Source organism: Tauraco erythrolophus, chromosome 4 (assembly GCF_009769465.1).
Source record: "Tauraco erythrolophus isolate bTauEry1 chromosome 4, bTauEry1.pri, whole genome shotgun sequence".
Taxonomy (NCBI): Eukaryota; Metazoa; Chordata; class Aves; order Musophagiformes; family Musophagidae; genus Tauraco; species Tauraco erythrolophus.
The window spans coordinates 33,419,490-33,442,783 of NC_141468.1; the positions used below are offsets into that span (position 1 = coordinate 33,419,490).

The 23,294-nt window shown below is 39.9% G+C and overlaps 2 protein-coding genes across 2 annotated transcripts; one reads left to right on the forward strand and one right to left on the reverse strand.

Annotated features, from left to right (window-relative positions):
- Positions 1-1,068: 1,068 nt before the first annotated feature.
- DNAJB9 (DnaJ heat shock protein family (Hsp40) member B9) lies at positions 1,069-8,653 on the reverse strand. Its single transcript, XM_086609973.1, has 3 exons — positions 8,621-8,653; positions 4,590-4,817; positions 1,069-2,809 (listed from the first exon to the last, which is right to left on the reverse strand). The coding sequence occupies exons 2-3, from the start codon at positions 4,804-4,806 to the stop codon at positions 2,379-2,381; spliced, it is 648 nt and encodes a 215-aa protein (XP_086466099.1). The 5' UTR covers positions 4,807-4,817; positions 8,621-8,653; the 3' UTR covers positions 1,069-2,378.
- Positions 8,654-8,862: 209 nt separating this feature from the next.
- On the forward strand, positions 8,863-17,934 carry THAP5 (THAP domain containing 5). Its single transcript, XM_086610300.1, is given in 9 exon segments — positions 8,863-8,990; positions 12,980-13,169; positions 16,509-16,565; positions 16,567-16,617; positions 16,619-16,696; positions 16,698-16,838; positions 16,840-17,053; positions 17,056-17,385; positions 17,388-17,934. Coding segments are annotated over 9 exon segments (1,236 nt in total). The 5' UTR covers positions 8,863-8,907; the 3' UTR covers positions 17,480-17,934.
- Positions 17,935-23,294: the final 5,360 nt, after the last annotated feature.

The following is a 23,294-nucleotide window of genomic DNA, read 5'->3' on the forward strand; positions in this document are numbered from 1 at the left end:
TTCCTACAATTTACAGTGCTCATTTTAGCGTTTATTCCTCTAATTCAGAATTAGCCAATGGACCCAAATTCACAACTGGAGAAAACTACCTTTGGAGAAGTCAATGGTTTGGTTCTAATGCAAACTTTAAATACTCCTTCTCCCACACCTAAGGGTTTTTTTTTTGTTGTTTTTTTAAATGAAGAAAATATTCAGTAGACTAAGAAAGGCATTAACATCTTACCTTTGTATCCTGCTTCTATTCTACAGTTACCTCCCACCTCTAAGTTCCAGCAGTCAGCACCCCTAAAGGACATTTACTAATACTCTCTTATGTTGAATACTAAACACCGCATCCTTCCAAACCCTTACCAGTGTGAACAATTCTCCTCAAATGCAAACAGAAGCGTCTTCTAAAAGCACTTCATATTTGTGAAGGTAATTCAGCACTTTAAGTTAATGATTTGTTCACTTCGGCATCCACATGATATAAATCGGGCAGATAATCTGATTCATGCACAGGACTGATGGTGTACATTAAAGAAAAAAAATGCAGAACTCTACATGAATTACAACTTTTGGTTGAATCATATATTAATTATACAGAAGAAACTAAAAATCTCTATTTACACAGAAAAAAAGGTGGAAATAACAAACACACTCACTCCAGCACTTGCCCTACTGTAAGAATATTGCACATTTCAATAATGTTGCACAAATTACTGGCTTTTTATAAAGACCATATATGAGGTATTAGTCTATTAATAAATAAAGAAGAACATGGAAAAGGAAAAGCACTTAATACAATGCAATAATCCATTCCAAGTATTTAGTGAATGAAAACTGAACAAGCAATAATACATACCCTCAAGGGGAAGGTTAAAGTTACTTAGCAAATAGGCAGCTTTCAATACCAATCCGAGAAGCCAAGGGTTAAATCTCTTTTGAGAAAGATTTTAAGAACTTAAAGCCTATTTAGAACACTGCTGTTTAAAATGCTCACTTTGCTCATGCAATCAATCTGAAAGGTAAATTCTTATTTCACAAATCTAAAGGGACAGCAATATGTAGGTGATGGCATCTTAAACAATTTAATATGCTAAACCTGTATTATTAGTTAAGAAATAATAACAGAATTTTTGAATCGACATCAGTTTAAACATTCAGGGTTTTTTGTTTGCTTGGGTTTTTTTAATTTTAAATATTTCAGACTGGTTATGGATTTCCATGGTGCTGAAATCGATACCCATTAGTACTGTCCTTACTATCCGATTCCAGCACCACAAGGCATTAGATGAATACAATTGTCATTTTCAGTTTTACTCTGTTTTTATGCTAAGAATTTACCTTTCAAATCACAACACTGAAAAATTCCTGCTGACAGGTAATAAATCTGTCAATCTAAAAACAACCTATCTATTTTTTCTTTAGACCCTTCCAGAAACACTAGGAATCTGTAGGCAAGCTTACCTTGCTTAAGTTCACGAGAGCACAGAGGAGTATTTAAGTTCAATAAACAGAGCTATGGAAACTACATTGCACATGTGGTAATATAAGAAGCATAAAACAAGAGTGTTTTCAGCATACTCTTCCAAACCTTGTTAAAGGGATACTTGTATTTTGGAAGAAAAAAAAAAAACAAAACCAAAAGACCTTGTGTGCACACAAACTTACTTACATGAATATCTCTTAAGTCACTCAAAGGTTATTCAAATCCTAAAATCTTTTCAGGTCAATGAAAGGCTATTTGGAAATAAAAGTAATTCCTACATCGCTCTCCTAGGCGAAGCACAACTTAACATATTCCCTCTTGTTATTTTCCAACTTCAAAAAGTGTTTTATTATTGATACATTCGCATGCTGGACAGAGTAACAAAGATTTGGGTAAGACATATTTCTGTTGCTATTTTCTGTAAGTTATCCAATTTGCACGTAAGTCCATATCAGGTAAAAACTGCAAGTGAAAACTTGGAAAGACAAGATTAAAAAAAAGCAGCACTTCAAAATTAAAGTGTCTCCTCTGCTGCAATACATGCACCAGTAACTCAAACAGTCCTGAATTGACATATATGAAAAAATTATATCATATTTTGGAAATTAAAAAATATATCTTGTGTTGAAGTTCAAATTTATGGAAAGTGTCTACTAAAGAGAAATACATAAGATTTCTTCTGTCACACGAGATTATTCTCTCTCATTCTAAGTAGCTACTGAGACATCTACTTCCCAAACGCATGTTGTTTCTATCCTGAAGATTAGTTTCATCTACAATTTCTTTATAGCAGTTAAGTGTTTTTTAGAACAAACAGTTCAAAGAATTTTTTCCATATGAGCACAAAACCAAGAAGGATTATGAAGATGGTGAAAGAAGAAGAAAAGAGATGAAAAGGAAGGAAAAATTACTGTCCAGAACAGTCTGTATACGTGGTGACCATGTTTCCTCGCCTCTGAGTGACAGTCCTACAGTGCTTGCTGGATCCATGAAACCTGGTATCAGTTCGCACCGCATGTCTGTGTGCGTTTTCAAAGTCACTGAACGAAAACATTTTTTCCATATTTTCAAACACATCATCAAACAGTCCACCTCCAAAGGAGAACTCTTGGAAAGAACGTCTTTGCCGATTGTGAGCTTCCCGATGACTTCGAAAGTGATTTTCAAAGTGCTTTTTGGACCGTGAGTTTTGACTAAAGAGGTCGAAGTCTTTGAACAGATCGTCAAAGTTGAAATTAAATGACTGATCAAACGGGCTTCCATTATTTCCTTGTCCTCCATGACGGCCAAACTGATCATATTCTCTTCGTTTATTCTCATCTGATAATGTTTCATATGCTATTTTCGTTAAAAAAAAAAAAGTTTATTTACATTACCATTTTAAAAAAAGAAAAGAAAAAAAGAAAAAAAAAAAGAAAACCATATTCAAATACAGAGAACAGCTTTCTCCCACTCCCTCAACAGGACAAATTTCAAGCAAGACTTCCATTCGACACACAAGCCCAATCAAGCTTGACATTTAACTTTCTCCAATCTGAAATAAGCTGTTTCAAAATAAAGTTATTTATTTATAACAACAAATACAGCTATACTATGAGGACAGAATATATAAATTCACATAATACAACACAGTTTAACTAGCAATAAAGATTAGTGTTTATATTTGAAAGAAAATAGCAATGACACATGGCAATCAGAAAGACTGAAGGAGACAGGATGAGTTAGGAGCTCTACCTAACAAAATGAAGTGCCTGCTGCATTCCTATCACAGAAACACTGTGAAACGTGTCTGCAAAACTACTTGCCAGCCAGCCAGTTCTCGTTACACCCCAGTTACAACTAAGCATCAAGATAAACATCAAGGAGATAAAGAGAATGAATTTCCCCTATGTCCAAATTCTCAGTTTTTCCAAAAGTTCAACAATAAACCAGCATTTTGTGATTGGATATACCTGAAACGGAATTAGGTTTCCATCTGATCTTCGGTCCACAACTACAGCTACTGTAAGTTTCTAAAGCAGAAACTCTTGACAGGTAATACACCTATTTGGATAACAGGAAGTATTTTAAACACTTCCATTTTCTCATCTGTCAAAGGCTTGCAACTATTCTATGTACTCCAACACCTACTTAAGAGTTCTCAGTTCCTCCTGCAATAGGTGCTAACAACTGCAGTAAGTATCTAGCAAGACTGTCCCTCCTTTTCATTATATTAGTAACTGCCTTTCTTTAAAAGAACTATTCTGCAGACAAGGTAAAATCCAGAAATCTTATTAGCTTAGGGGAACTACACAAATAGATGGCTGTTATAACAGAGTCTATAGGGAGAAGAAGTCGTAACATATTTTTCAGTAAGCCTTTTTCTGTTCTTGATTATTCACTTCTACCATTACACTTTATCACAAAACACTTATGAATGGTGTATTCCTAAGATCACAGGACAAACCAGGTTGGAAGCAACCTCAGAAGGTCTCTACTCTAACCTCCTGCTCAAAGTAGGGTCAGTTATGAGATCAGACTGTGTTACTCAGGGCTTTATCCACTTATTCCTGAAAAATCTCCAAGATTAGACACTGCACAGCCTCTCTAAGCAACCTATTCCAACACTGGCCTATCCTCCAGGTGAAAGAGAGTTTTTTCTTATAACCACCCTGAAGCTCTTGCACCTGCTGTCTCTTGTACTTCCACCATGAAATCACTGAAGCACCCTGCCGCATTGTTTTGATAATCTCCCCATAGTTACTGGAAGGTTGCTGTTAAGTCTCCCTTGAAGCCCTAGTGATCCTGAGCTGGATCTTATCAGACAGATTGTAAGATAAGAATTGACTTCCTAGGGCTAAAGTTTTCCTACTGCCAAGTATTTTTTGTGACAAGAGGCATAATCCAAAAAGCCTAATAAGCAGGAATGCATAAACTGTGTAAAAGGCCTGTCTATGTGCAAGGACACAGAAACAAGTCAGATATCGATACTGGACATTTGACACCACAGGAGTAGAATTAAGAAAAAAAAAATCTTTAGGTCTTATTCAGTAAAAACAGGTTATACTTAAGTTACCCCATCTGCTCACAGATATAAGCCATGTATCAAATTATTAAGGCTAAGGTTAGTATATATTACCTTCAGCAATTTCTCTAAATTTTGCTTCTGCACCAGGACTCTTATTTTTGTCTGGGTGATATTTCATAGCCAGCTTGTGAAATGCTTTCTTGATCTGGCGGTCAGATGCATTTTTTGGAACTCCCAAGATATCATAATAGCTCTCTGTAGCCAGTATTAATTCAGTTATCATTAAAATACAGAGAGCAAATATGAAGACAGATTGTGTAGTAGCCATTTTGCTGGTTCCTAGAAAGAAAAAGAAATATACTTGAAGAACAAGTTATTTCAGGTTCCACGACTTAAAGGTACAACTATAAGCTGAAAGAGGAAGAGCTGTATGTTTCAGGAGTCACTCAGTGACAGACACGTAAGCACGTTGTTTCACACATGTCAAACCCCATTCCCCTAGTTTCATAATCACAGAACATGTAAATGAAAATACTGCAAATTTACATTTCACATGCATCACAAGCACACTTCAGTGTTCCTTTGTTTTACGCCTATCCTTAATTGTACATTCTCCCACAGAGCAGCTGAAGCAAATATACAATACATTTCACTGCATCAAACAGTTCATGCTGGCATACCTGTCCTAGCTTTAAACTAATCCTTGAGTTCTAGGACCATAAACACAGCAGCTCTAAATTCAGCGCAGCTTGCAAAACCCACCCAGTACTGGAAGATCAATTCACTGATTCGCTTGAGCAACAATAAGAGCCTGAAAACACAACTGGTCTAGAGATTGACTGTGAGGTGCAGGAAGACAAGACTGTTTGACACTCAGGCTCAGCTTCAGGACTTAACTGACCTAAGGTGAACATGATAAAAGAGTAAAACATTTAGAGTACAGAGTTCAGTCAAGTAGGGCACATTTCCCTTTACCATGGGCTGGGCTTAGCTTACTTTCTTATTAGACTGTACTGTAAATAAAAGCACCTACATTATCTTTGATACCAAAGAATTCATCTGATAAATACCACTGCACATAAAGGTATACATATGAAACTCTAAATGTCTGAACTGAACTCAAAAGAGTCTTCTACGCAAGACAAGTTGCTTCAACAATAATTAAAAGACGTAAGCTTTTTTCAGTTATGCATTTGTCAAAGAGTTAGATACTAAAACAAGCTGATACTAGAACTCAGGGAAAAAGCTGTGGCATAAATAAGTGGCAAGAAAAATCAGGTCCATGTAGCCACATGATCCTTCATGATTTTTACAAAGGACAGGGTGAGCTTTTCCTACCAGAACAGATGAAATGATTTTCCAATGCCTGTGCATATTATACTTAAAACACAGAGTACAAAAACGTGAACGTTCAAAGGCAGAATGCCAGCTGTCACCTAACCAGCATGATGTACAAGGCCCTGAACACATTCGAAGTAACATGTTCCCCTCAGCAGCTCACACCAATTTGAGTGTACTGTAAGTACAACTCAAAGAGACAAACGGTATCACTCTCCTGAAAGCTGAATAAACTAACCTTACAGCCTAAGTACCATTAAAGTTAGAATACTTTTTGACAGTATGAGGCCCAAACGTTTGTCACGCAGAGTTCAAAACCTTTGAATATCAGGTACATAAGACAATTAAGCCTTTAATAGAAAGTCCATACCCTCTAAAGAAAATTAATACCCAAGCACCAAAAATGGAAAACACCATTTCTAATAAGTAAGTCAGGGGGCTAAAATGAACGTTGTGAGGCAAGAGCAAAAAGCTCATAAGATTAATGCACCCGTGCCCTCTTAAGCATTTATTTGGCTAGCAGCCTGCATGGTATCAAGTGATAAGGAGCAGCAGTTGAAACAAACCGTATTTTGATCAGTGTACTTAGATACCAAATGGACAGTTCTTTTCACTAGTCTTCTTGCGTGATACCAGACATATTTTTAGTACAAGCTTTTCCAAGGCATTTCCACATATTTTCTCTCATTGGTTCACCAACCTGAAATTTTGCCACTCAGGGACTAAGAACTACATACATGTACATCCTTCCATACTTTTTGGGCTTTCTTCCTGTTTGTGCTTTACAGATACAGATTCATGTCTTCATCTCACATGTGAGATTGTTTTTATTTTACTTCATTTCCCCACATTTGCTTTGTGTTTATATAATCACTTGCTGCATTCTCTAAAGGCTAACTTCCCTGCTTCTATTACTAAACACTGAAAAAAGCTAGTCATTTATGTCCTTCATTAAGAGTCAAACCTTCTTTTATAACTCCCAAGCCTCTCTCATCAGAGCCTGACAGCATCACGTCACTCCTTAAAAGTTTTCTGCTCTGCCTAACCTCAGCTTCTGTTATTCTTGATAATGAATTACATCTAAGTTTTCCTTTTTCTACAGTTTTACATTAGAATTTCTGTAATGCAGTTCTATGCCATACTGCCTCTAGTTTTATCTGGATTTCTGAAGCATATTTAAAAAAAAAAAGAACTGAAGTTTCACTATTTTTAAAATAATGTAGACATTTAATGAACAACTCAACGGAATTCAAATGTAAGACTAAAGCGAAAGGTAAATGAAAACAAAATACAAACGAAACTCCAATATAAGCAACGCTTTAAACTTATACAGTTATCAAAGACATAGTAAGTCTTATATTTAGACACTATCATCAACTATTGAATTTACTTTTAGAAATATCTATTTTATACGCTGTCAGCATGTTAGCACTGCTGCTGTTAACTAAGATGTTAAATGCCTGACCTCTGCCCTGCCATTCCTAACTATTTTTAAAATCACTTTCAAAATGAAGTCTCTTTTAAACACTTGCCCTGCTTATGTCTCTTCTCTCTCAGTTTCCTAATCGAAAAGGGACAGGTAAGTTTCACTTTCCAGTAGTTGCTTAAAATACATTCCAGAATTCATTAAGTTCTGTATACTTCTTAACATTAAGCTCATGCCAAAAAACAGTTCCTCCTAACAATTATTAAGAACTACATTTTATTTGCGTACATCTAACAATAAAGTTAGAGATTTTATTAACACAGATAAACTATTTAACTCTGTTGGATAAGAAGTTACAGATCTCAACCACTATTCAGCTGTCTAACATTTATCAAAAGTATTAGAGAGGTGATAACACTCAATCAGCTCTTTGTCGGTTCATCAACATTTATCAATAGCTGCAAGATGAAGTGATGTTAAGGATGAGGTACCCGGAACAAAACCTGTCACATATAGAACATAAGGAGCTACTTCCATATTGCAATGCGAATGCCCTATTCTATCCCTCTTTGAAAGTAATTAGCAAAGATCTGAGGTAAATGCTTATATTCACGAAGTCGCACATACTCAGGAAATCCACAGCTTCACTATTGCTTTGATTACATGAATTCCGATGCACTGTCCAGTGGATTCTGATGTCATATAATTATTTTTGCAAACGATTTATTAATAGTAGGAAAGTTACCAAAAGTTTTCCATTGGTTCTCATATCACGACTAACCGGATGAATAAGCAAGTTTCCTAGTCCACAACCAGCTACAGGAAAGCCTATCCAACTCCGGGGCTTGTACTTTTGTTGGCCTTTCCTAAACTGACCGGAAAACAAATCCAGGAGAACGCTCCTGAATCTTGCTCTGGAAAACCGGGAAACGAAACAGAGCTTTCCCTGGCATCGTCCTCCCCAGCCACACCGCTAAGGAGCCTCGCTAGAGCCATACCACAGAGCGAGGCCGAGCCAGAGATCGGCAGAAGCTACCAGCGACACGAAGCGACGCGGTCCCACCTCCAAGTCGGGCAGGCTTTGGAAAGACCACAGTGGATAGGCCCAGCGACAAGTGAGGGCCCAGAGGGGCCCAAAAGGCAAATAAATCCACCAGGCCAAGTCCCAGCGCCCCCCCGTTCCCCACACCGTCCCCAGACCCTCCTCCCTCCAGCCGCCCCAGCGCCCCCTAACCTCGCCAGACCCTGGCCGGCCGCCTTCCCTCCAGCTACCTCAGCACCCCTCCGCCTTCCCCAAGCCCTTCCGCAGCGGCCCAGGCGCTTCGCTGCCGTCCCTCTCCCCGCCGGGGGAAAGCGCCGTCCCCGCTGCACCCCTCACCTCAGCCCTCGCCGGCCGCCGCCGCTGCCCCTCAGCGCCCCGCGCGCCGCTGCCGCCAGCGCTCGCGCAGACCTTCCCCCCACGCCCCGACGGCGGTTCCTACACGAAGCGCTGCGCCATTGGCCGCGCGGGCCCACGTGACACAGTGCTCGCGGGTGGGGCTTCCTGCCGTGCCGTGCCGTGCCGCGCGCGCGCGCGCGCGGCGCGGCGGGCGGGCCTGCCTGGCGGCTGCTGTCCCCGGAGCTCCCGCCCGCTGCGCCGATGGTTCCGCGCCGCGCCGCTCCGCTATGCCGCGGTACTGCGCCGCGTCCTACTGCAAGAACCGCGGGGGCCAAAGCGCCAGGGACCAGCGGAAGCTGAGCTTCTACCCGTGAGTGGCTGCGGAGGGGGGTAGGGGCTGGGTGAGGGCCGGCCCCGCGGATGGCGAGCGCTAAAGGGGCCAGCTCCGAGTGAGGCGAGGCCCGGCCCGTAGCGGCCTCTCAGGAGCCCAGGAGAAGGAGGCAAAGGGCCGAGGAACTAACTTTAGGCGCTGGTCGTCGCCTTTGAACCCTGCCTGGTCCCGAGAGGCTGGATGGAAATAACGCTTTCATCTCAGGGGAAAGAGGAAGGGGAAGGAGTAGGGAAAAGGGTCGGTGGGCAGAGTATTCAGTCACCTCCCGTGAAGACGGACGGTGCTTGCTTAGGGGAGCTACAGGTACAGCAGTGTACTGTAATGCTCTTGAATAGGTGCAGAGCATTCATGGAGTGAAACCGAAGAGATTCGACTGAAAAATAAAATTTGCGCTTATACCCGTGAGGCTGTTTAGCCGTTAGAGCTAAGCAGCACCGGTTACCCCGTTTTTTTTCAAGCGTGGCTGCCTTTGTGGAAGGAGTGTTGGAGCAGGGCAGGCTTTAGTGGAGGCATTGGCTGAAGGAGCTGAGTATGCTCCATCTGGCAGCTCACAAGCTGAGCAGAGGGCCTGAGAGAGTAGAAAAGTAAATATATATTGATTCTTTAAAATAAAATATTCCCACTGGCATTATTATTATTATGCCTACGCTGCGAACAGAAGCATTGCTGGTTTGTTGGAGGCAGCTGCGCTAGCTGGAAGCTAACTGGCTTTGTTGCCAAAAAGCAGTTTATGGTGGCTGCACAGTGCTATCCGGCCACCTGGTTGGTTAGTCGCCATCCCAGGCCCGCAGTAACCTCTGTACTATTGCATTACGTGGCTGTTGATTCCCAGAGTGGTGAGTTAAAGCAGTGTTTCTCAACCCTGAGAGGAGCACAGTGCAGGTAACTAAATATTGATGTATTTCGGTTGAATAAAAATAAGGTAAGTTTGTCAATGGAAGGAATTTTGTAGCATTTAAGAAAAAAAATGAATATATTTCACAACTAGCATTGAAATCTGTTTTGGTAAAATTTATACCTCAAACTAAGTTGTCAGTTTGTTTCAATGGCTGAGTAGTCATTGCTATTCCAAGATCAGGAAGCCTATGTAGGAAGACCCACAGGGATACTGCTTTGAAAGAGATTTTAGTTCAGGTTAAAGGCAAGCTCTATTTTCCCAGCATGTCTCTTAATATGTGATTCATCAAAACAATCTTGAAAATGAGAGGAAATAAATTATTTATGTTGCTTTGGGGAATGCGAGTGCCACATGGATGATCAAAACATGTTGAGTGCTGATATGTATTTATATTCAAATGTGTGTCATCAGTATCAAGATGTTTCCAAAAACACAACTGTTTTATCTAGCAACCCAACTGTACTGCATTACAAGTATCATGGTCCTGAGGAAGGGGTGCTGACATTTGATTTACAGAGATCTCTTGCCCTACATTAGCAACTGCTACTGATACGAATTGCAAGTTTTATTGCCTTGCCTTTTACCACCCTGAGAAGTCCTCTGCTGCTCTGTGGTTTTGAGTCTGAGCCCCTTCTGAACTTTTCAGCTGTGACCTAATCTCAGCTAACCTTACTGCCCTTCTTGTTTTTTTCCTCTCCTCTCTGACTTGGGCAGCGGTGGCAGCTCCTGAATATATTCTGTCCGCTTCCTCTTTCCATTTTCTGTTTTTGTGTCTCATTTACATCACAGAACACATTCTGTTGATGAGTAAGGGGGTATTGAAGCAGAAGCAGGTTTTGACAAAGTTGCCCTTAAGCTAAAATAATGAATTTTGCTATCAGACATTGTCTCTCACCGTAGATTGTTTTGTTTCCCTTCTGAAGCTGGCTGACTGTGGGAAAGGCAGTGAGTGCAGTGTTGCAAGGGTAACAGCAGTGGAAGAAAATGTTCTTAAGGCCTTCCTGGAGAGGGTGTGATTGTCGACTTGACCTTCAGTTGAAAGAAGCCATCCTGTTACTGAGAACCTTCTTTGGACCTATGTAGTAACATCCCAGGCTGTTACTCATGCTGCATGCTACATAATATATGTAATGCTGCTGTTGAGTGTAGGCAGTCTAAGTAGGCAGGATTGAAAAGGCTGACCCCTAACCCGTCCTTGGGAAGTTATTATGTTCTCGCCAACGTTATTCCTTGCATTCCTGCAGATGCTCAGAGCCAGATGCATCAAAAGCTTGTTGTTTCTTTGGTAACTTCAAAACTTAAATGGCAACAAATTCAAAAGATTGGGGAAGGGGTGAAGACATGCACATTTATCTTGTGAATCTCAAGTATCTTTCTCTCAAAATCAGCTAAGTTTGCAGTTTTGGAACACTGCATGAGCGAGTCATTGCCATTTGTGGTTTTTGGAGGAAACCTGCAGCTTCAGGGGTTTTGAGGATGGGATCTCGGGTTTGCTGAGAAGTAGCCCTACTGACAGGTGCCTTTCATAGCATCCAGGTGATTTCATAGCATCCAGGTGATGCTGGGGTGCTCCACACTCTCTCCTCAGCTTCTGTTGTGTGGGAATGCCTCACTGCAGATCCAAATTTTTTGTGCGTTGAAGTGCCATTAACATAGGGTAATAAATGTTACCAAAATAACTGATCATTAATTAAAAGGAAAAAAGAGCTAAGGAAAGAGAAATGGAGTTAGGAATGCTCCATTTCTGTTTAGGGAATAAACCAAAATGGTTCTAGTAAAGAGACTGTAGGCACTTGTTCATGCCTGGATGTTTCTGTTGTCCGTCATACTGCCAGCTGCTAATACTTTTGTACATCCTGCAGTTACGATCAGGTCCTGTTTAATGACCACATGAATCTGTCTCTTCAAGTTTCATATACCTAAAAGCATAGATATTTTTTGTGTGTGTTATTATTACTCATGATTCTAAAGAATATTGCTTTCTTAACAGTGGTCATTTAGCAGTGCTCAGAATTCAAGTTACAGTTTATGTATATCATACGTGATTATATGCTAGAGTTGGAAGAAACGTGATGTGCACCAGAGAAATTTGTAAGCACATCACAGATTCCCTGATGTCTGTCTGGTAAGAGGCGAGAACCAAGAGTGGTCTGAATGGTCGTGTTGCCATTACCATAACTGCTTGACTGTACATGCATCATAATGAGCCTTTAATTTAACTTTAATTTGTATATTGCAATTCATTAAGTGAATTATGTATCTTCACCCACTTCTTTTAATTTAGTTCTCTTTCCCACGTAATTTGTCTGACCGTTTGCGTATGTTTTCAAAATTGATTTAATTTTTTCTATGAATGTGTATACTCATTTCCTTTTCAAGTAGATTAAATGGTTGAAAAGTTACTTATGGATTATGTAATATTACGTGGGTTCTCAAGACTGTAAGAAGGCTTAATGGCTGAAACACAAAGCGTAGAAATGCTTCGTGTTTGTTTGTATTTACTTTTTGAACAAAGTTTAAGTCCTGCACTGGAAATACTCGCATTTCCAAGTTGTTGGATAATCCGAAGTATGACATATATTAAGAGATACTCTGTTAAACAAAAAACAGTAACAAAGTTTTTATTACTAGTTCTGTCTAGTAAGACAAAAAGCTCCACTATTTCTAATATGAGGACCGGACCTAACTTTTTTTAAATGAATCGGAGTACTTCATTGGGCTTCAGCAGAGCTACTTTCTGAGCAAGTGTTGCAGGATCACGCCTTTTAAACATATTGGCGTGGGTTCTGAAACACTTGGCCAGCAGAAATCAATAGAAATTCTGCTGCTGAACCCTGGAGCAAATATCCAACTAGAAATAATTTGGATAATAATTGGATTAACAATTAAGTGACATCCTGATTAGCATTTCCTAATTGAAATTTTTTTAAAGTATTATTTTAATTTTTTTGTAAGGAAAGACTGCCTTGTAGGGAGCAATGAGCTGTTCTTTATTTAAAAAGAAGAAAGAAAAGAAAATAACAGTTTTTTCTCTGTGTTTTTGTGTGTTCTTTCAACTGCTTTAAAAAAGATTTCCTCTTCATGATAAAGAGAGACTTGAGAAATGGTTGCGGAACATGAAACGAGATGCCTGGACTCCAAGTAAGCACCAGCTGCTCTGCAGTGATCACTTTACCCCCGATTCCCTTGATGTGCGATGGGGCATACGATACCTGAAACATACTGCTGTACCAACGATTTTCGCTTCCCCAGATGATGAGGTAATGCATTCTTATCTTCTTTTTATTGTAATACAGAGCTGACCAACTATTTATGTAATGCAGGTGTTCTAATTATCTGTGATATATTCATATTTTATTTTAAAAATAGAATTCCTGTCCATCAAAATACTTTGTCAACAGGACTCACGCAAAATAAATATGCAATTCCTTAATGTAAAGGAAGAACAACTTCCCACACTTTGGCTTTTTTAACTGGAAATTGCAGAAAACATTTCCTATAGAAAATTTCCCATAGGAAAATAAATTTCCTGTGAGAATATTATGATTCTAAATATTTTTTCCTATGCAATTACTCTTAATTAATATTTCAATGGTCTTTTAAGGACTTTTATTAACTGTACTTAAATACTGGCTTTGGAATGTATTAGTTTCAAATGACGCATTTCTCTTTCCTGTCCCTAACCTCTCTAACACCTAAGAGTTCAGGAGTGCAGGCTGCTAAGATATGCCACAAAGGCTGTTCATTCTTGTCTTTCACAGAGTGGTACTATTGGTTACATAGAAATACTGCGCTATGCAGGCACCTAGTCTCGATCAAAGCTATGCTAATTCTCTTCTGGCCCATAGCTGTCTTCCTCTGGATCATCATATTGGAAGTGGGAGAAATGGAAAGACTGGAATTACTTTAAAGGCTAAATTGCTGAAACTGAAATATGTAGATAATTAATTTTGCAAAATAATTTCCTTTTAGTAGTAAAGTTCTTGGTCTTCTTGGATAGCTGCAAGTGTTGCCCAGACTGCTTTTGACTCTGTAGGGTGAAAAGCAATCTTGTTGAATGCCTCAAATATAAAAGTAGAAAATCTCGCAATTTATGGCAGTGGTAACTTAGCAGTAAATATCTTTCCTTCCAGCCCCCTCCATCCTGCTTCAATATATCCCTCACTTCCCTGTGCTGTCATTGTAACAGGGAGCCCTACCTTTGGGACCGAATTTTGCTGCTCTGTGCTTTTCTGCAATTGCAGATAAAGTATGTGATTTCCTACCCCCCCAAAAAAGTCAGCTTTTCCCCATCTCTTCATTCCCTCTTGTTTTGCAGATTTTGCATGTGATTGTAGACCAGTTCTACAAAGGTGTAGGTGGTGTTGCCAAGAACATACCAAGAGGTTCTCTGAATTATTTTTGCATTAGCAATATGTATGGGAAATCCCAGATAAATTTATCCCGTTTGGGAAAAGAATATTCTGTGCTTCCTTTCAGTTTATCCATTGCTTCCCCTGCTATCGAAAGAAAAGAGATGTCAGTTCTTGATATCTGTCATACTGTGACCTTGCTTGCCTGGATCTTGCTTCTCTCTCCGGCATTATTTTCTTTAATCTCACACTTCTAGCTGTGCTTTCTTAAGATCTACACGTATCCTGTCAGTGATCACCTCAGCAAATCAACATATTCATTGACTTGGCCACTGGTTCTGTAATTACCCCAAAACCGAGATTTCTACATAGACTGAATAGTCACAAACACATGGAAACAGCTGTCCTTGTTCTGGGAGAGAATCCTTTCTTATTCTGTTCCCAAGTTAATACAGAGGAATCGGAAGCTAAAGTCCCAGGCTGCCTTTCAACACTTATCTGTAAACCCTTGGTTTGGAAAACTGAGGGCGGCAACAGAGGGAAGAGTTGCAATGTTTGTGTGTTGTTCACCACCGCCTTGCTTTATGTATTACGAAGCAAGTGAAGGATATCTTACCAGAAATGCTTAATGATTTAATTATTTCTTCCGAATAAAGAATGTTTGCGTCTCACAAGAAATGTTAGTTACCTGCATTTCAATATCAGTAACCATTGTACATATGTTACAAGGATTTTTATTTTGAAGACTGTCGTAAGAATGTGGGGACGGGGACAGATGGACAAGGAAGCTTTTCAATGAAAGTAAAGGTCTTCAAGCAGCTCAATCAAGAGAGATGTTTTGGTGCCTTTCCTTCAAGCTTAGTGGCAACTTTGATAGGAAAGGATTGGGAGATGTTTCCATAATTTATTTCCTAAGAGGTTTGTCTAGTTAAAAGATTTAGCCTGAGAAGGCCTTTTTTCAGCTGCTGATAGAACAGAGAAAGGGAAATACTTCACTCTCTCAAAATCTGCAAGATTGATGCGATGTTAAGTATCACCTTTGAAAAGATAAAGGTAACCAAATGAATTGTATTTTTGTATACATTTTTCAGTCCTTGAACACCGAAGTTCATATAAAATCAGATTGCAAAGTATAATATATTTAGGATACTTCAGGCTACATATGTACATGGACATACACTTTGAAATTACCTTTTCCATAATAATACATTTTTTTTCAGCCTGGCCTCTTCTTCCCACACCCCTTTTGTTTGTGGTTTTTTTTTTTTTCCTGCCTGCATTTAGGTAGCAAAGTTAAAGTTGATTCTTGTTCTGGGTTTTGGTTTTATTTTCAGTCCACAGGCCTAACATGAGTATAAGTTCTGCAGCTTGATCTCTTCACAGTCAAGCCTACTAGAAAAAAATGAGACACTCAGTATATTTTGTTTTACTGACTGACATCAAAAATCTTGTGTGGATACTGATCTTATATCTAATAATGTGGTGATGTAGCTTATATGCAGGAGGGGAAAAGAAGGCGGCTTAAAAGGGTAAGCTGCAAATTGTCCTTCTTTCAGTAACAACTTCTGTTTAAAGTCCTGTTAAATTTTATCCTTCTGTTAAAATTTCCATCCATTCAAAAAAAAAAAAGTTCTCCATTTTTATGAATTGTGAAGGTTTAGTTGTCAGAATTGAATTGCTTGTTTAAAATCTGCCTGTGTGTGCATGAATATGTTTCACTTTTCTGCAAGTCTGGATTCATAATCTTTTTTGTTATTAAATTCTCTTTCGGGGTGGACCGCATGACTAAAAATTTACCATGACTGGCTAGAAAACTTTGTTGCATCCTTAATGCAAAAATCTTCTACTGTGTGTATTTAATACACATATATTTTAATACAATGTTTCAGGTGGTAATAGAACATGCTAGCCGGTCTTTGGCTAATTTGTCTAGCCACTTCAAGTTTTTTAAGGGTTATGATGACTTGTATAAATGGATAAAGTTCCTTAGAGTTTGAAAAAAAAAAAAAAAAAGTATTATTACCCCTAGAGCTTTAAAATAGTATCTTAACATTTCCAACCTGAAGCAAAGTTGTGGAAGATATTTACATGAATTTTCAGGTCTCTGATGTAATTTTTAAATGGTGCTCACCTGAACTACTAGTTACGCAGTACTAGGCTATAGAATTAGATTTGTCCATTTTTTTTATCTTAAGTGATTTCTTAGTTACAAGGTGATTAGATTTGTGGGTTTTTTTTTTTCTCCAGGAAAAAGACTCTTCTCAGAACCACCCGCAAGACACAAAGAGAGAAGACCTGGAAGAAAAAAACTAGAAATGTAGAGTCAGAGAAGGAATCTGTATCACTTGAACCTTGTACAACCAAAGAAAAATCCTGTAATTGCAGAAAATGCAGATGAAAAAGCAGAAGTAGTTTGCCTTGCTGCATTGAGTAAACCCTTTACAAATTCAAAACCTGCAACTTCAAAACAGAGACGACTTTCAGGCAGACAGCGTTATTCTTGATGATTCATCTAAGCAGCATATATATCAACTTAATCCTGTTTTAATGGCAGCAGCAGTCCAGAGCGTGGAAGCTTGCCAGTGTTCATACTTCTTTAGAGGATCCAGTAGGTTGTACAGCTACAGTCTTGCAATTTACAGACCCTGACTACTTGAATTCATCTCTGAAACTGCAAAATGCTTTAGGTTCAATTACTGACTCTGCAATTGAAAATCCTAACTCTCACGTTGTAGGCTGTTCTGTTGAAGTACAGCCAACAAGTGAAAACGCAGTTTTACTGAGTACAGTCACACAACTATTGAACAGTTCAGTGGAAGTGAAGAATCTGTCATTGCTATCATTGTGCCAGCTGAGAGCCCAGAAGGGCCTGAAATAGCAAATAGTTCTTTCCTGCCTATTGAGCAAGAGTTCCTTGACACGGAGGAGACAGAAACAGATGAATCTCTGCATATGAATGCATATGGGGGAAATGAAGTATTACAAACTGAGCATTCATACTGCAAACAAGACATAGACAGAGATCACCTTTGGCAAAAAATTTCAAAGCTCCACTCTAAGATCACTCTACTTGAAATGCAGGAGATAAAAACTTTGGGGAGACTCAGGTCCTTAGAAGCTCTTATGGGCAATTGAAGCAAGAAAACCTGCTTTCTGAGGAAAAGCTGAAGATTGTAGAAAACTGCTTTACAACGCTTGAAGTGACCATGATACAGTAAAGGCTTTCAATGATTGTTCTAAAATATCTTTTTAGCCTCTTTGGCTATCTGTTTGTACAAAGTAACTTTTGTTTCAGTCGTGGCATTTTAAGAATCTAATGCAAATTGTGTGAATAGCAAATATTCTTTAAAATGTTATATCAACCACTACCAAAGCTGGGTTGTAGAATATTGTCTATAAAACATTACTTGCAAGTAGGCTTTAAAAGAAAATAAAAACTTAAATTTTTGATAAAAAGTGTGTTAATTGAATCAATAAAGATAAGTTAAACCTTTCTAGCTGCAGGCTCATCTGAAACATGCAACTCCTGCATTTGAGGCAGCAGTAGAATGAACAAAATAAGCATGTAGGAGGGACAATTATAAAACTTGTTTAAAAAAAAGAAAGTCCCAATTATCTTTCAAATGAGTAATGAGGTATGTAGTACACATTTTCCAGTGAGGCCGTAATTACTCTTTAAATCTTCTGTTATTTACCATTTGTTTCTGGTATTGTTTTGTACACTTTGACCTTATTAAAATTGTTTCTGCAACAAAAAAGTGTTCCTTTCATTAGTTCTTGAAACAGAAATTCTCTAAGAATATTGTACAGTGCAGGTCTATCTCTTTTTTTGGATGATTCAGCTCAAATAGAAAGAACCAGCTTAAATAGTGACTATTTATGCTGGTTATAAAAGGGGGAAAACTGACTATTCAGCGAGTGCTATCTGCTCAGCAGTGATCCTCTTACAATCTATAGCTGGGTAATTGCATAAACCGTTAAAAATAACTGAAGTAAACAATGCTTTGCAGAGCAAATGCTAGTGAAAGTAGCAGAATCTGCCTCATTATTTTCTATATGTTACTCTTCAAAAACTGGAATTACAAGACTAAAATCGGCTCCTCTGTATTGATTTTATTAACTGTTTCTGGTGAGCAGGATACCACTACAGTAGAAAGATACTGACAGTTCATTTTAGGGGAAATTAATTTGCTTAAGTACTTTCTGCTTATTCTGTCTGTGTGCCACCTTTTAGATCTAGAGTTCACTGTACAAACTAGTGCTAGATCATCCCAACGGTGCATCGCAGTTGGACTAGATGATCACTGTGGGTCCCTTCCAATGGAACTATTCCGTTCTATTCTGTAAGGATTAGATTACTTGAGGGACTTGAATGTATTTTCTTTTATTCAGAAGTGTGTCCCCACCACCAGTTCAGTCTAGAACTAGAGCAAATTGGTTCCTTCGCAGTCTGTTACCTGTATCCTCTATTAGACACATTCTAAACTGTTCCAGGAATCTTTTGATAAGGAACACTAATTACAAAGCTAGCCTCCAACGAGGTAACAAGTTGCAACTAGTCCAATTTCAGAAAGTTTATTGGAATTCGCAGAGTAGCTGCCTAGAAGGTGGTCTGCTAAAGTCCTGCAAGAGATTTGTCTGTATCAGTAACCACTGTAATGGACCTGTTTGTCCTTCGACTTGTTAACTTCTTTCAGGTTCTAAGCACAGAATATGCTTGGGAAAATTCCTAAAGATGAAGGTGTCGTGGGTTAGGCTGAACCCCCACACACAGCCGTCACCTCCCCCTCCCCCACCCCGAGGAGTGAGGGGGAGAATTAAAGGATAAATGGGAAACCCGTGGGTTGAGATAAGAACAATTTAATACAGATTTAATACACTGTGTAGGTGCTCACAACCCCCTCGTATGCGAAGCCCGTCCGTCCCGAAGCTGCAATCCCGGACGAACGCGAGGCCCCCAAAATAGAGAGGGGCAGAGGAGAGAGAGAGAGTACTCCGAGAGTGGAGTACTGGGAGAGAGAGAAAAAGAAAGAAAAACAATAGAGCAAAAGCGCAGCAAGCGCAAAAGAGCAAAAGCCCTTCTGTCTGGCTGACCCTCCCTTTTATACTGGGCATGACGCTGCATGATATGGAATACTAATTGGCCAGTTTGGCCCTCAATCTTAAGTTCCACCACAAATCACAAAGGGAATCGTGTCCCCCTTGTCCCAGCTGTGCTCCCCGCCTTATCCCGCCGTGTTTCTGCACTCCGGCACGCTGAAAAGTCCTTGGAGTCTCAAACGTCAACTTGCTATCAGCATTCTTCTCAGAGCGAGCCTCTGAGTAAAACCAAAACACGGAGCTCTTCTAGCTGTTAAAAAGAGAGCTAACTGTCCCAGCTAAAACTAGGACCAGAAGGTCAGTTATAATATGAGAATTATTTGTAGGGACTCTGTTACACACTCATTTTTTTTCCCTCTGATTACAGAGTGCTGTTCTTGTAAGAAAACACTCCTGTTCTGCCTTGTGTGCTCTGAATTGCAAGGGGTGTCCTATATCCTCTAGAAACATTAGTGCTGTACAGGGTCCGCTCTTTGAACATTGTCCAGGTGGCTTATCTGAACTGCACATTTTGTAATTTTTAATAAAGTAAGAGATATTTCAAAGTGATCTACAAAATGCTGTATGAAATTGCTAAATGATTTGGCAATTTTAGAAATTTCATCAATGTCACTACAAATCCTCTGCTAACACTATATTTTAAGACTTACCACCCATTCAAAAGTCCACTGTAGGTCTTGAACAGCAGTAAGAGCTCAGACATGTGCTCGCATTAAGTTTTCCTTCTTCTTTACAAGGGGGAGTGGTGGAGTTTTAACTCATTCCGAATGCACAGACAGCTACAGGGGATGTTTTTGTTTCTCTCACAATAATAAGTATCCAGAACCTCTCTTCTGTACTTTCTTGCATCAGTGGTGCAAATATTGACTGCAGTCTTGCGTGCTTCACAAGGGTTCATTAGAAGTTCTGTCTACATCTCTCATTAGGTGTCTTTGATATCTTTTTACTCTCCTTTGCCGCAGTGAAATTGTAATTATTCTTCCTTTCCACGTTAAACCCTCTCATAGTCTCACAATAGAAAACCGGGCAGCAGATACGAGCTCACTCAAAGTGCCATCTTCGTAGTAATTTTTCTCTGTCCTCTTTTTTTGCCCAAGCTAGTTTGTGGTGCCGGTGCCATGGGGTCCAGCTGTGCCCACCTCGGCCACGGGGCAGTCACCCGCTCCCTGTGAAGGAGTCCCCACTCTGACTGCGGTGCGACTGGGGTCTGATGGCACAGTTCATAAACTCATGGTAGATGCTGTCTTCTCATCAGTCAACTTGAAGTTAGATGTCACGTTCTAAAAATTACACTTGCCTCCATCTCCCAACTTCTGTAATAGATTGATTTCTTTCACACCTAACCACACTCTGGTCCTGACTGCCGTGTGTCCAAATCGGTGCCTCCCCTTGCTGGATAATGCTGCTTGACTTCAGCTCAATGTCCTACATGGAAAGCCGCACTCCCCCAGTTCAGCCCGTACCCAGCGCTGCCTGAGCAGAGCACCAGGCACAGCCAAGCCCGCCCCTCTGTGTCGCAGTGAGATGGTGCAACACCCAGGGACCCCATCATGTCTCCAGGTGAGGGCTTCTGCTGGATGGGGCTGCCTGCACGCTGTGTATTCCTACTTCCATTATTAATTAATTGTGTTAATGACAGTGGTAGACTCTGCTTGGCAGAATGTATTATTTCTAAATCCATTGAGGTAAGTGATGAAATTCCTTTACTCTTAGATGTTTTGAACTTCATAATGGGCAATGTCTTTAAACTGAAAAAGGGTAGATTATGACTAGATCTAAGGAAGAAATTTTCTACAATGAGGGTGGTGAAACACTGGAACAGGTTGCCCACAGGAGCTGTGGATGCCCCGTCCCTGGAAGTGTTGAAGACCAGGTTGGATGAGGCTTTGAGCAACCTGATCTATTGGAAGAGGAAGGTGTCCCTGCCTGTGGCAGCGGGGTTGGAACTACATGATCTTTAAGGTCCCTTCCAACCAAACCATTCTGTGATTCTGTCATTCATAATGACCGTAGGGTAATGAAACCCAGAGCCTGCTTTTGTAAGACATTGTATCTGCCCAATGAGAGACACCCAGAAAAACCCACCTGCTTTCTGGACAAACCCAGGAGATGCTGTGAGCAGCAGGCTGACAATTTTTTAATCACTCAGGCAGAACTAGAAAAAGTCGCACATCCAGCCTGGAGGAAAGGCTTAAGATGTAGGTTAGTGCTGAGTGACTCAGGCTGCTCCTTCCATAAACTCCACAAGCAAGAGGCCTCGTGCCATGTCGTAAGGCTGGAGGGGAGAGAGATGGCACCTGCACACGGGGGCCTTGTGAGAGATGCTCAGGGTCGTGCATGGGGATGAGGAGGAAGGAGTGAGTTTGGTCATTTAAGGTTGTTGCCTGGAGAAAGTGCCTTCCTGTGGGGCATCTCTTGGCACTGCCAAGGCAGCATCAGTTGCTGCCCCTTTGGGATCCCACATGCTGGGCACAGCTCAAAGACACAGGAAACCAGCATGCACTGGAAATGCATGAATTACCAGCACCAGGCAAGAGGGGAGAGAAATGGAGAAAGAGGAAAGGACAAATTATATAAATGGACTTACATGTGGATAAAAAAATTGTTTTTCTTTTCTCATTTACCCAAGAATTTTATGATTTACTAATGCAAGCTGATTCACACTTCTGCAACCTCAAGTGGCTCACTGCTTTATTTTCTCCTTCACTGAAATCAGTGTAACAGCTTTCTAATTTACCAAACCATTTACTACTGCAAAGAAGATGTGAGTTTCTGGAAAAAATATTTTTCCACAAATAAAATAGTAAGACCTCTAAACAGACTTTTTCCAGTAAATATAGCTCTTGACATTATTAAGTATTATGGAGTATATTGCAGAAAGTCTATCACTGTTATATACCTGCCTTTGCTGCAAAGGACACTTAGAATGGCATTTCTGAATGTTAAAAGCAATTTAGAAGCCTGTGCCTCATCCATTCAAACAGGTTAAACTGTATAGATGCTTTTGGAATATATATCCAGATATAAGAAATTATCTATTGCATTTCTATAAAGCAGCAGTGCTCCCTTTGAACAGCAGGTGCTGCTGCTGGATCACACTGTGGAAGTCAGGCGCCAGACCTGCATTTTATGTTTATTCTGTCGTTGAAAGGTTGGCAAACAGATTAACGATGCAGGGGTCGGGGTTTTTTCCTTATATTTCGAATGTATCTTTAATAAAGCAGGTTGGTATCTGAACAAAACAGTATGACTCATTGTCTTCAATCTTACAGAAGTAAAGCTTCAGACAAGAAAGAACTCATTTGTATTCTGAGCATAAAACATGAAATTCAAGAGCCTTTTGCTCAAGTGAGTGGCAAAAGAAGATGTATTCACTGTCCTTACATGGAGCATGATTGCATTCCCCATTGTTGAAGTGGGTCAGTGATTAAAGTTGGAATCCCATCAACAGTTTAGTATTGCTTATTTGCATATTTATCAGGGTAATGGTGTGAGTGTTTAATCACATACCTTCATCAAGGGTGTTTGGTTTGCTGCTCAAATACTGCAGCCATGGTTTTGAAACTGGAAATATACGTGCACAACAGCTCTATGCGTGGCATAATCGCCTCTTAAAATGTCGTGGGACAGACTTTACTCTGATAATACACAATTTCACATGATACCAGAAACATTGGAACAGGGAAACGCTGGTCCTGCACATTCATGCAAGTTTCTTCTTGCTTATTGCTGTGTTACTTTTGAAATACAATAGATAAAAGGGCATTACAGTACAGGTTGGAAGTATCCATGTGATTTTCTGAATGAACAGGGCTGCGAAACAGCAGCATGGCAAAACCAGATGGCAAAGAGAGCCGTGTCAAGGTAAACACTGGCTTCGGAGGCATAAATTAAGCCTTGCAGCTGGTGGGACCAGCTTCTCTGCGTACACAG